Source organism: Anomaloglossus baeobatrachus, chromosome 6 (assembly GCF_048569485.1).
Source record: "Anomaloglossus baeobatrachus isolate aAnoBae1 chromosome 6, aAnoBae1.hap1, whole genome shotgun sequence".
In the NCBI taxonomy this organism is placed as follows: Eukaryota; Metazoa; Chordata; class Amphibia; order Anura; family Aromobatidae; genus Anomaloglossus; species Anomaloglossus baeobatrachus.
Window position 1 is genome coordinate 517,002,977 of NC_134358.1, and position 13,255 is coordinate 517,016,231.

The 13,255-nt window shown below is 51.0% G+C and overlaps 1 protein-coding gene across 4 annotated transcripts in view; it reads right to left on the reverse strand.

Moving 5' to 3' along the window:
- Window positions 1–13,255, reverse strand: part of CREM (cAMP responsive element modulator) — an 85,025-nt gene that overhangs the window by 35,696 nt on the left and 36,074 nt on the right. For all 4 annotated transcript variants that reach the window (XM_075316767.1, XM_075316770.1, XM_075316769.1 and 1 more), the window contains 2 exons: window positions 12,775–12,905; window positions 8,883–9,044 (listed from right to left, as the gene is read on the reverse strand). In XM_075316767.1, coding sequence (XP_075172882.1) covers window positions 8,883–9,044; window positions 12,775–12,905 — 293 coding nt within the window. The remainder of the gene's footprint in view (window positions 1–8,882; window positions 9,045–12,774; window positions 12,906–13,255) is intronic.

Consider the following 13,255-nt stretch of genomic DNA (forward strand, 5'->3'; position numbering starts at 1 on the left):
GGTATAAAAATAAAACACTTGGCGTAGGGTCCCCTATATTTTGATACCCAGCCCAGATAAAGCTTATGGGTACAGGGTGCAGCCCCCAGCCCTGCACTTATCTACTTTGTTTTTCCAAAAATAAGACACTTATATTTTGTTTGCCCCCCCCCCCAAAAAAAGCACTAGGGCTTATTTTTGGAGGAGGTCTTATTCTTGGACAAACACGATTGGGGGGGTTAGTTTACCCCCCAAAAAAGCAGACCCCCCCCCACTTATACTCAGACTCATACCAGACTCAGACGTCTGCGTGGCTCCGAGGTCCTCCCTGTTATCTCTAGTGGGTGCTGCACACCGTCCTCCCCTGCTTCTGGCTGACACACTCACACACAGCAGATCACAGAACACACACACACACACATTCATCACATCCAGCGTTACAGAATTATTCCAGCCGCAGGGAATGATGGGAGGAAGTCATGTGTCCACAAGTCCTGTAAACAAGTGTGGCGCCCCTGACCTGGTCAGGCACCACTGAGTACTGCACCCATACTGGGGCAGTACAACACAGGTAATCCAGAAGGCTGACAGGGGTGTGGTTACACAGGCGCATAGTAACCAGGTCTCCCACATGGACCTTTGAAGGGACCCCTGGGGAATCCAGGAGGGGGCGTGGCCTCCATCTCCACTCAAGGGGTGTGGTAGAGAGCTTGGTTGCCAAGTTGCGGAGGCAGGCACAGTGGGGAGGGAGTAGTCAGCCAGTCAGTCAGTGAAGCTCAGGGAGAGCAGTCGCAAGGAGGAAACCTGGAGGCTGTCACTAGTCAGACACCGCAGGTGCAGTGGTTACTGATGGGGGAGAATGGTCACCTGGTAGTGCCGCCCGAAATCCACCTAAGGCCGGAGTGCAGAGAGGTGGCTGAGTACGGGGACTGCCAGGCGAGGACCAGGCCCGCACGGGGTTACAGGTCCCCAGAGCAGGGGCCCATTCAGTTGTCCTGCTCAACCTGCAGGTGAGGGTACTTCATACCCCCCACCAAAACACCACAGAGTCCGCAGCCACGTAGCAACGAGAGGGCCCATAGATCACAAGAGGCAAGCAGCCGGAGTGACCTGGTCCAGGCTACAAGCAGACGGGCCGAAAAAGGGGAGAACAGGCAGAAGCAACTTCCCTGGGTGACCCCGTAGGACTACAAGTCTGGGTCACCACAAAAACAAGAGGGCTAGGAAGGCGGGTCAGTAGCCACCCTCATAAGTCAGCCTGAAGGAGCCTGGTTCCCACTTGGAGTATGACAGCATCGCCCGGGTTACCCACGCCTGCCACCTGAAGTGAGTAAAAACCCTGAAAGACATTCTTGTTGTGCATGTGAGTCATTCTGCAACCTTTGGTTCCACACACCCAAACTGGGCCCTGGGGCTAGCCTCACTCTCGGGAGGCCACTACATCTAGCTGCATCCAACATCAGCCCCAGGCGTCCCATAATATGCAGTGGCAGTCACCCTGACCGCAATACCGAGAGTGGCGTCACGAATCCTAAAGAAGTCAATCTACCTGTGACCAGAAGGACCCAGGACGCGCTGTCCCTGAAGACCCTGAGACGACCTGAAGGCAACAGGGCACTGGGCGGCACAACTCTGGCGTCACGAACAGGATAAGGACTAGACCTGTTAAGACAGGTGACCATGTGCTTTGGCAGTCCGCATGAAAAATTTGAAGCGCCGCCATATTGCCACCATGAAAAGCGCGCCAAAGAACAACAGAAGCCCGCGCTAGAAGAAGTAGCCACCCACGAAGAGGTGTGGCCTCCCAGAGCCCTGCAGCGTTCTGACCTTGCAAGCGATGGAGGCGGAGTTGTCCAGAGACGGCGGGAAGAAGGAGTCACGAGTTGGCTGTAGGAAGTGAAGGTGGAAGGTCGTGCAGAGAGAGAAGAGAGGATGGCGTCTGTACACAGCGATCCGGAGTCAGGTTCCGCTGCCTGGTGGGACTGGGAGCTTGCCCAGTTCTGCGACCGGCTGGAGTCCAGGATCGTGCAGCAGATCAGGGAAGGACGCACCGAGCTCCGGAAGATGGCTACAGCAGTTTGGGCCTACGAGAGGTGGTCCGCGCGACAAGTGCCACACCGGGCGGCGACCACCCAGACTCCGATGATGCTACTGATGGGTGAGTCCTGTGTTGCCCCTGCCCGCACGAGTGTACCGATCCCTGCTGCGATGCCTGTGGCGCGCCACGCTGCCACACCCGTGGAGATCCCTGCTGTGATCCCGGAGGCAACGCCACACACTGCGAAGCCCGCGGTCCCTGCAAAGACGCCTGGGGCAATGATGCCCGGCCCGGCTCGCCAAGACCAGGCCGCCGCCACGCCAGGCGCGGCCCGCCGAGACCAGGCCGCCGCCAGGCGCAGCCCGCCAAGACCAGGCCGCCACCACGCTAGGCTCGGCCTGCCAAGATCAGGCCGCAGCCATGCCAGGCTCGGCCCGCCAAGACCAGGCAGCAAGGCCATCTACCCCAGCCTGCAAGGCAGAGACGGTGATCACACCCTAGCCACCGCTCCGGGAATCAGGTTCTGCGTCGCTGGGAGAAGATCCAGTTTTCCTGAAGCTGAAGGAGGAGCTGAGTGCTCGTTACCCCAAGGAACTGGTGGACCGGTACGTCGTCCCCAGGCAGTTACCCGGACATGGAGTGGTCCCAGCAGCTACCTTGGTGAAGGTGAGCCCACCACCCTGGCCCTCGGATGAAAGCCTGTCCCCAGCGCTGCTGTCGGAGGAGTGCTCGAAAGCACTAAGGGGGAGGAGAGGCCTAGAGGCTGAGGAGTCGACCCCAGAACCATCAGAGGAGGACGAAGCACCTTGTGTGGTTGAAGGGGGCCCGGAGCCTGAAATGCTACCTTACTTCTGCTGGGATGAGGAGAGCCTGACGTCCCCCGCTGAGGATGAAGCGCTGGCCATCACAATACCCCGAATGTATGTAGCTTGGGAACCCGCAGTGCAGAAGAGCCCCACGAGTAGAGCACGGCGCCGTGGCCAAGCAAAACAAACTACAGTACAGCAGCCTCCAGATCGGTAGAAGGAAGACGTCACAGCCCGGGACTTGGAGGAGAGGCAGCTTCTGAGAAAAGCCCGCCACCAGATGAGAGGACCACTTTTCCATGGAGTGGTTGAATAGTTTAGCCTCAAGTCTGGATACGGCTTTATCGTAGCACCCGGTGTCAAGGAAGGAATATTTGTTAGTAGGAGAGATGTAAGGCTATGTGCGCACGTTGCGTACTTCACTGCAGACATTTCTGCAGCGATCTGAAGAGCACACGTGCGCTTCAAATCGCTGCCGAAAATGTCCGTAGTGAAAAAAAAAAAAGCCGATTCCATGCGCTCTGCCTGCAGCTCCTGCCATAGAGAGAGCAGGGGCTGCCGGCAAAGCGCACGGAAGAAGTGACATGTCACTTCTTAGAACGCGCGCTTCGGGCAGCAGCCGAAGCGCTGCGCTCTAATACGCCACGTGCGCACGGCCCCTGCACAATCTCCATAGATTATGCAGGGGACGCAGGATGTATGCAGTTACGCTGCGCTACAAAGCGCAGCGTAACTGCATGTAATTACGCAACGTGCGCACATAGCCTAAGAGCCCACTTGCCAAGAGGACATCCTGGACGAAATCTGCACATGGGAGACCTGGTAGAATTCACCAAACATCAAGGAGAACGTGGGTGGTATGCGCTAGATGTCACACCATGCCCCAGGAATTCCTACAGCAGTTCAACAGTCCCTACACAACCCCCAAAGCAAGTAAGCCAAGACAAAGAAACAGAAACAGATACAGAAAAAGAAACAGATAAAGACAAAGAGAGAGAATTAGACAAAGAACAAGACACATACAACACAGACGACGACAGAGATACAAGCATTGTCAGGTGCCACAGCCCTACAGGCCAAAGCCCTGGTGAAGAATCCATGTAAAGTAAAGCAAAAAGTCAGAAGTTACAGTTTTGAAGTTCCTAGTTTGCAACGTTGAAGAAGTTTAAGATTACGTGCCCACATAGACTAATGTGAGAAACCTGGTTTTGTGTACTTTAAAAGGACCATAGGCTATGAACTGGCTATAGCCACAAACTCTTGCAGTGTTGATAGTTACCCCAGAGGTACAACCTTCTGGCCATGCCCGTTTATGGGGCCTGGCTCGTCTGTGATCAGAGAGCACACCTGTTTATGGGGCCTGGCTCTCCACCATAAAGAGGGTTCCCTGTCTGTATCGACTGTGGATGCCGCCTCTACATTCCTGCCAGAAGGGGCCGAAGGCGTGGCACCACAAGAGAGGGTTACCTGATAACAACACCGACTGAGAAAGCCGCCTCTACATCCTGCCAGAAGAGGCCGAAGACGCGGCTCGACGGGAGAAGGGGCTTGCTTTCAACCACCAGCCCCAGGAGAGGAAGATTGGAGGAAAGGTCTGGGGAACCAGATGGCCCAGACCTGGTTGCTAAAAGGACTGGTGACCTGCCTCCTGAGAGGGTTTTGGGTGGGTAACGGACTTGTGGGTGGAGGGTGGTGATGTATGGTACCTGGTGGTTTTATAATATTTTATGATGCTTTTATGTAATTTTACTGTTTTTATGCATTTTAAAATGTTTGTCTTGCAGCCCGAGGACGTGCTGTGGATAACTAAGGGGGAATGTGGTGCCCCTGACCTGGTCAGGCACCACTGAGTACTGCACCCATACTGGGGGCAGTACAACACAGGTAAATCAGAAGGCTGACTGGGGTGTGGTTACACAGGCGCATAGTAACCAGGTCTCCCACATGGACTTTTGAAGGGACCCCTGGGGAATCCAGGAAGGGGCGTGGCCTCCATCTCCACTCAAGGGGTGTGGTAGAGAGCCTGGTTGCTAAGTTGCGGAGGCAGGCACAGAGGGGAGGGAGTAGTCAGCCAGTCAGTCAGTGAAGCTCAGGGAGAGCAGTCGCAAGGAGGAAACCTGGAGGCTGTCACTAGTCAGACACCGCAGGTGCAGTGGTTACTGATGGGGGAGAATGGTCACCTGGTAGTGCCGCCCGAAATCCACCTAATGCCGGAGTGCAGAGAGGTGGCTGAGTATGGGGACTGCCAGGCGAGGACCAGGCCCGCACGGGGTTACAGGTCAACAGAGCAGGGGCCCATTCAGTTGTCCTGCTCAACCTGCAGGTGGGGGTACTTCATACCCTCCACCAAAACACCACAGAGTCCGCAGCCACGTAGCAACGAGAGGGCCCATAGATCACAAGAGGCAAGCAGCCAGAGTGACCTGGTCCAGGCTACAAGCAGACGGGCCGAAAAAGGGGAGAACAGGCAGAAGCAACTTCCCTGGGTGACCCCGTAGGACTACAAGTCTGGGTCACCACAAAAACAAGAGGGCTAGGAAGGCGGGTCAGTAGCCACCCTCATAAGTCAGCCTGAAGGAGCCTGGTTCCCACTTGGAGTATCACAGCATCGCCCGGGTTACTCACCCCTGCCACCTGAAGTGAGTAAAAACCCTGAAAGACATTCTTGTTGTGCGTGTGAGTCATTCTGCGACCTGTGGTTCCACACACCCAAACTGGGACCTGGGGCTAGCCTCACTCTCGGGAGGCCACATCATCTAGCTGCATCCAACATCAGCCCCAGGCGTCCCCTAATATGCAGTGGCGGTCACCCTGACCGCAATACCGAGAGTGGCGTCACGAATCCTAAAGAAGTCAACCTACCTGTGACCAGAAGGACCCAGGACGCGCCGTCCCTGAAGACCCTGAGATGACCTGAAGGTAACGAGGCACTGGGCGGCACACAACCATTGCGTCAGGTTCTTGCGCTCCACCACACAGACTCTCAGGATTCTGCCAACTGTCATCAAGCCCAAAATTAGTGATGGGAAGGGGTCTATGAGCAGATCTGTTCATCCTGAGCTGCCTGCTTCTTGAGGCGTGCAGCACTACTCTGTGAGGAGTCCACTATAATCCTCCTGTCCACTATAATCATGCAAAGGGGGGCTTGCACACAGGACTACAGGCTTTGCACAGCCTGGATGAAGGCTCCTTCTCTGTTAGGGTCCCCCCAGAGTTAGCAGTATGGGAGCGCATCAAGATCCCCTCCTTGCTTCCTGCCACTGCTTCCGCCAGGACCCTCTGAAACGAGAGGGCCTGGTCCGCCCGAACCCGTTCTGACAGGGTCACATCAAGGGGGTGTTATAAAGTCCCAGTATAAACTGTTCCTGGAGTATCCAGTCAACGGGGCCCAGGCTGCCAGTCCCATCCACCTCCTTTTTTCTGTATCTCTGCTATCAACTCTTGCAATGCTGTCGCATACTGCGAGACACTCTCTTCCTCCTGGTGTTGCCTATAGATAAATTTAGCTCAGAGGTGTCCCATACTCGCTGTCTCGCCATACATCTCTTCCAAGAACGCCACTCTTTTAGAGTCTTGCATGTGAGCTGCGGTTACAGGGAGACGTTTCTACCTCCTGAGGACGGTCAAGACAATTTCTACTTCTAAGTCGGGGCTGGTGTTATAGACCTTCAGGACACCCTGCAACCAGGACAGAAGCATATTATTGTGGTCAAATTTGGGTAGTACATTGAATATGGTGCCCATCAGAAGGGTCCTTGCAGGGGTTTCAACATTGTCTGAAGCAATTCCATTAGCATCAGCATTAGCAATAACATTCCCGCTGTTTCTGTCTGTTGCCTCCATTTTGGTAATAGTACCCTGCTTGCAAAGCCACTTGAAATGATGGCCGAGGAACCACCGTGGCACAGGGTTTGATTAGACAGAAGACGAGGATTGCGGAAAGCAGGGTGATTTATTTACAAGAAGGAATAAAGTGTATATGCGAACAAACAGGAGTATGCAAAATTGGCAACAGTAGGTTACAACAACTGCAGTTCCTAACTGGAGCATACCACAGTCGTTGTCCCAACTATCACAAACGAAACACCAGTAAACAACAACACAGGTAGGTAAAATATACGTTTAACTACGCTACACTACAATCTAACTTTGCTGAGTACTGAGACTTACGCTACGCCCCAGTAGTGCGCACACTGGTAAAGACTCATGGCACCGTAGACGGGGGAACAAGTCTACTCTCGGGAGTTATAATGCTCGTCGGTGCGCACTTCTCCTTGCAGGACGGGGGAACTCGTCTTCTCCAAGAACCCGGGGTCTTCTGACGTCTTTGTTCTTTGGATTGGCTCTGCTAGCCTAGGGGTGTCTTAGTCTGGTACTCGCTTCATGGAGGACAGATGGTCTCTCTCGGTCCGATACAAGCTGTCTCTCACAGCCGACACCGCATCTCTTACTACACCGTCGTACCCGGGCAAGACACACAGACAGCGTCCCTTCTCTCAAACTTCCAGGCAACTCCAGTTCCTTCCTAAAACTCCTTCTCCTCTTTTTTCCCACACTTTTTGGCCTGGTTAGTCGAAACAACTCCCAGTTCAGAGGGAAGTTGCCAGAATGCACCGGCCTGTCCATAATACATAGGAAACAGGAGTGTAACGCCCCTGTAAACGGGTCGTTACATGGTATTAAATGTTACCCCATTTTTACCGGGCAGGAGGAAGAAGAGTCCCCACAACACACACTCACATCACACTGGCAGGAAGGAGTTAATAGCTTTTGCAGCATAAAGTTTTGAGTCCATGACTCATCCTGTCTCGTTAATGAGTAGGTGGCTGGACACATGCAGGTCCCCATGACAACCAAGGGGAGGGGCGCCTGAATAGGAGTGAGTTTAGTGCAGAACACACAGAAAGTTTGTCAGAACGTCAGAGGCTGCAGCAGAGTGCAGACTTACACAGGACAACTCCTGCCGAGGAGATTCCACGAGACCAGGGCTGATAACACCTAGAGGAAGGGAATGGAGCTGAGGACTGGGGATCCCTGGAGAAAGTTGTACCCGGTGGCGGTTTGTGTGTTGTCCGCTACTGGAAGAGAGACAGACAGAATGGCGGCGGGTCCCCAAGATGCTCCATGCCACGGGGATAGCATTATCGCACCGAAAGAGAGAGGGACCCCAAGATCACTCCACTGGCCCCTTCCTCCTACCTGCCCGGGACCGACCAAAGGCTACAGGCGGCGAGAACCAGCACCCGGGTGCAATGTGGAACGGACTTTAAATAAAGAACAACTGGAACCGCACTCCGTGACTGCTGTGAGTAATGCCGCCGCCCTGTGCCCCCGGTGTCCCTGAGGACTGTTGCCCTGGGTCTCATAAACCTCCCGGGGTCACCCCGCTCCACCCGTGGGGAGCGATTCCATCCGGCTGCCCGTAACACCTGCCCCGGTGAGAGACTGTGCAGCGGCGGCTGAACACCTGGCCGCAAACCACGGGTTGCGCTGCAAGCATCCTCCATCCTCGTCCCGTACCGTTTCCTGGGGGAGAGTGATGGCACGCTCTCCAGGAACCCCGTTACCCTCCTTCCGTCCCTTTTGTAACACCGGACTGACAGTCGGACTTTCCTTTTATTGAAACCCGCCGGGGGTCACGGAAGCCGGGTCGGGCCACTCACAGCCTGACCCTGAATACCACCGGCTCGGTGACCGTGCGAGCCCTGCAAGCCCCGGCGCGGGCGTTTCAGGAGCACTGTCTCTTAAAGGCAAAGTTCTTTCAACCATCCGTAGGGGCGACATCCCTACACAAGGACGGTATCACATGTGCTGATGTACAGGGGCTCAAGCGCTAAGGGGCCAAATTCTACCTCCAAAACAAGAGTAATTATGCGTAATGAAAAACTCTTGACCTACAAGTGACCAATATAATGTTTTTGCACAGGGACCCTCTTCTGTCTGTGTCCGCCAGTGGGTAAGCCTGTCCATCTAAACTTATGAAATCTGGCAATGGGTCTATCTTACTTTACCAATAGGCAACTACTAGCCAGAAAACAGACTACGAGGATCCACATTACCTGAGAGAAAAAATCCACTGCCTGGTATGAAAAATGGTGTACTGTCACCTGCTAGGCCTACGTATGGCACAATGGCTCCGGCATTAGGAGCTTCTTGTTTGGTCATAGGAAAAGTCTGTAATTCCTGCAATTCATGCTGCACTTGGTTGCAAGTTGGAATTTCTGAAATGAGAAGAATGGGCATAATTGCACTGTTACAAATGCATTCTGGGTAGATTTACACTCCTAGGCATTATTTTCAGATATGACAGTCCACACTATACAGGTTTTATTTCTTTCTTTCAGCACTGCTGAGACCACTTAATAGATCAGTCATTTTGACTGTCATAACATTTGTTGTCAACTCTTAAAGGGAACCTGTCACTTTATTAATGTTGCCCAAATTACGTACTACCGGTAGATGAATCAGAGCCTGGCTGTACGTATACAACGACTTATATCTCTCCCTGAAATGCTCTAGCGTTTCACAGAAAATATAGATTGAAGATCCAGAGACCAAAGCTAGAGAAGAGACAAGACCGACACAACCTCCACCTGGTTTCTATTGCTGTTTCGGGTGACAGACATGTCTTTCTAGCGGCACTAGGGGAGCAGCATCGACTAGTCTCTGCGTATGTTCCCCAAACTACAGGCAGTGTGAAAGAAGTGATAGGTCTCCTTCAAAGCCTGAAAAAGAAGAGTCATATTTAGTGATGGACGGACCCGGACTGTAAAAGTCCGGATCTGCGCAGTTTCAAATGTGCCCAGGTGCCAGGTTGGGATTGCAGGTGTTTGTTCTGGATCCGGCACTCAAGAAATAAAAAAAAAATAAAGGAAAACTAAAGAAGAAAAGAATGAAGCGAGTGCTTCATACTTACCATACTTACCTGTTGCGGCTGTACACTGCTCCCACGCGGCTGTACGCTGCTCCTGCGGCCTCCCTGGGTCACTCATCATTGCTCATCCATATTCACTGCTTTCCCCACCCACTGGCCGGCTTTTCATCTGTGATTGGTTGCAGTCAGGCGCGCCCCCAGCCTGTGTAACAACATTTGCCTCGAACCAGTCATTGCGGTTCATTCATTCTCTGTCTGCACTCACAGCGAGCAGTCATGCTCTATGGCCGAGATGTAGCAAAGCTGAATCGCTGTGGGATCTCGTGTGGATTATGTCAGACTTGTAGGGATATTTAGGGGTTAATAAAGTGGTGAAAGATGGTGTTTTTTGTATTTTATTCCACATAAAGTTTTTTTCGGTTTCTGTGTTTATTTATTTTCACTTAGAAATTACTGATAGGGGTGTCTCATAGATGCCTGCCATCACTAATCTTAGGCTTAGTAGCAGCTGTGGGCTGTTATTAACCCCTTATTACCCTGATTGCCACCGCACCAGGGCCTTGGAAGAGCTGGGTTAAACACCAGGACTGTCACTTCTAATGGATGCAACAATCTTGGGAGGCTTCAGGTTGCTATTTTTAGGCTGGGGGGCAGCCAATAACCATGGCCCTCCCCAGTCTGAGAATACCAGACTCCCAGCTGTCGGTCTGGGTATCAAAAATGGGGGGGACTGCACGCTGGTATTTTAAATTATTTATTTAAATAATTAAAAAAAAAGCTGCATGCGGGTCCTCTTATTTTGATACAGAGCTAAGATAAGTGCAGGGCTGGGGGCTACAGCCTGTAGCCGTGGGCTTTATCTGTACTGGGTATCATAATATGGGGGCACCTTACGCCAATTTTTATATTTATTTTTACTGTACGGGTACAGTCACACTGACATATGACTTGCATGAGTGCAGTGAGAAAATCGGCCCCATGTAAGACAATGCTGCAGCTCACATATAAGAGTTTTTCCTCAGCCCTAATCGGACTGAGGAAAAAATTGCAACATGCTGCAATTGTCTGTGAGTCTCCTATCACTCGCACCCATACAAGTCTAAAGGTGCGAGAGAAACATCAGACTGCACTTGGATGACATTCAACTGCAGTGCTATATAAGCACAGGTTGACAATGGAGAAGATGGGGGGGAATTCCTCCCGCTACTCCTCAGCTGTGATCTGATCGCAGGATCGGATCACAGTCACATGACACTCGGACCATACACGCAGCAGAGCCTGAACCGAAGGTCATTAGCATACGCCAGTGTGACTCCGGCCTATGATATAGACGTGCATATCGCTTGTGAATGGAAGCAGTCAGTTGTGTGGGGGCACGTCTGACTGCAACCAATCACAGGTGCCAGTGTGTGGGGAAAGCAGTGCATATTCAATGAATGTTAACTAGCTGCTGAATGTGCAAATGCGCGAAGCCGCTTGTCGCCTTGACACGGAGCTTTGGTGAGTACACTGTGCGTGCTCCTATCTTCTTATCCCTTCTACCAACATTTTTAATCTCCAGTTTCTGATCCCCAAAGACTTATATGGGGACTGGATTCCAGATCGGAATCGAATTAAAAAAAAAAAAAGATAACAGGGCCCGCCGGTCCCGGTTATCTGCGAGTTCGCTCATCTCTAGTCATAATCTATTCTGTATGTGTGACTCAGCCTATGGAGAATAGCACCAAGTGATGAGCAAAGTCCAAGAAATACCTGAGCTCAGACTGCAGTGATGTCACACCGCACAATATTACACCCATCAATAAAGATCTCCAGCAGCAATTAAAGGCCCAGTCACACCTAGAAATTACTGCTAAGGATTTTTAAATATTCCAGATGCTTGTCAGAATGAATACTAATTGTACACTGATCAACCATAAATCTATTATTGCTCTTAACTATTCTAAACCTTTGGTGGCAGTTGATCCTTCTTTCCGGTCACTAGTGGATCTGTCGCCAGATTTCATAACACAAACTGCACCAAAATTTCTGCATCAAATCTGCATCTCTTGGCAGAAAAAAACACAAGTATTTTTCCACAATTTTGCTGCGTTTCTTATGCGTTTTTTGCATGCCTTTTGTATGCATTCAGAGGTAGAAAAACACTGCAAAAACGCAAACAGAATTGACATGCTGCGGATTTAATTCTGCACCAAATCTGCAAGGGAAAAAAGCAGCATGTACGCAAAAATTATTCAGGATTCTCATTGACTATGCAGTTTTATGACAAAATTGCACTAAAAACGCATAAAAAAAATGCAATAAAAAAGCAATGTGTGCACATACCCTAAAGCTGGTTAAGTCAACAAATTCTGGCATTTAACCTTGAGGCCCAAGAACTTAAAGGGGCATTCCCACTTTAGGCATTTCTGGCGCACCAACACAGAATATACTTTCCAATACGGATCTCCCTATGGATGGATGGCGTCTAAAGTTGAGCAAAAATATTCACAGGGCTGAGCAACCAAGTGGGTAGTCTATGGCTGCCGGAACAGTGCTCCGCAAACCCTTTCCTTACTGTCAGCATCCGCAGAGCCGTTATGATTAGTAGGCCCAGTGCGCCGTCATGCGTGCATCATGCCACATGGGTGGCGTAATGCCAGATTTACCAATCATAAGAGGCACCTGGAATGTCGGCAGGTCGGAGGAGGTTCGCAATGCTCTGGCTTGGCGGCTGGGAGACCGTGGTCTGCAGCCACTGGATCAAGGTCCTGCAAATCATTTTGCTCAGCTGTACTAGGGTCCAAACATACTATGAGTCCATGTTATGCATTTTAATGGAATGTGTATGAGGGTTTCCCAATGTTTTGGAGAAAAAAGGATAGGGGATATTGGATTTCAGCATGCCCAATCCTTTATTGTAGCACGAGGTAAACCACTTCTTTGTGATCCAACATTATGGTGGGATTGTTCTCCTTCCTAGAGGTCATTGGACATAATATAACCTTTCCATTGACCTCTATTGTAAGAAAAAGATGCATATATTCACTAAGAGCACTTGTCCGATAGACTTCACATCCACATAGTAATGATCTTACCTGGTGACAGAGGGTGCCACTCTGAGGGAGAAGCCAATGGAGGCAGGGCGGATTCGATACTCGTCTCTGTACATTGCTCAGTTCTCTCTAGCACTTCAGAGTCGTAAGAGGACAGGTGCTTTAAAATGCCCCTAAATGACAAACAGAGAAGAAGGGATTTAGGCTAAGTTCACATGTCCCGTAATCATGTGTTAGCATGGATCCAGTAGCAATACGTTGACAAAAAAAGTTTTGCAAACATAACTTTTTTGTCTTTTTTGAAAAAATTAATTTTTGCCAAATCCAATTTTTCAACATGGGAGTCTATGGAAAATCGATTCGTTAACTGATTGCTATTGAGCCATTCTTTTTTCTTTAGTTTGTAAAGGATCTATGTTTTCTTATGGGATCAGTTTCAAATGGAAGATAAATAGCATTTTGTTAACGGATCCGTTTTCCATAAATAACAATGTTAAAAAAAACGGATCCTGCAAAAAAATCA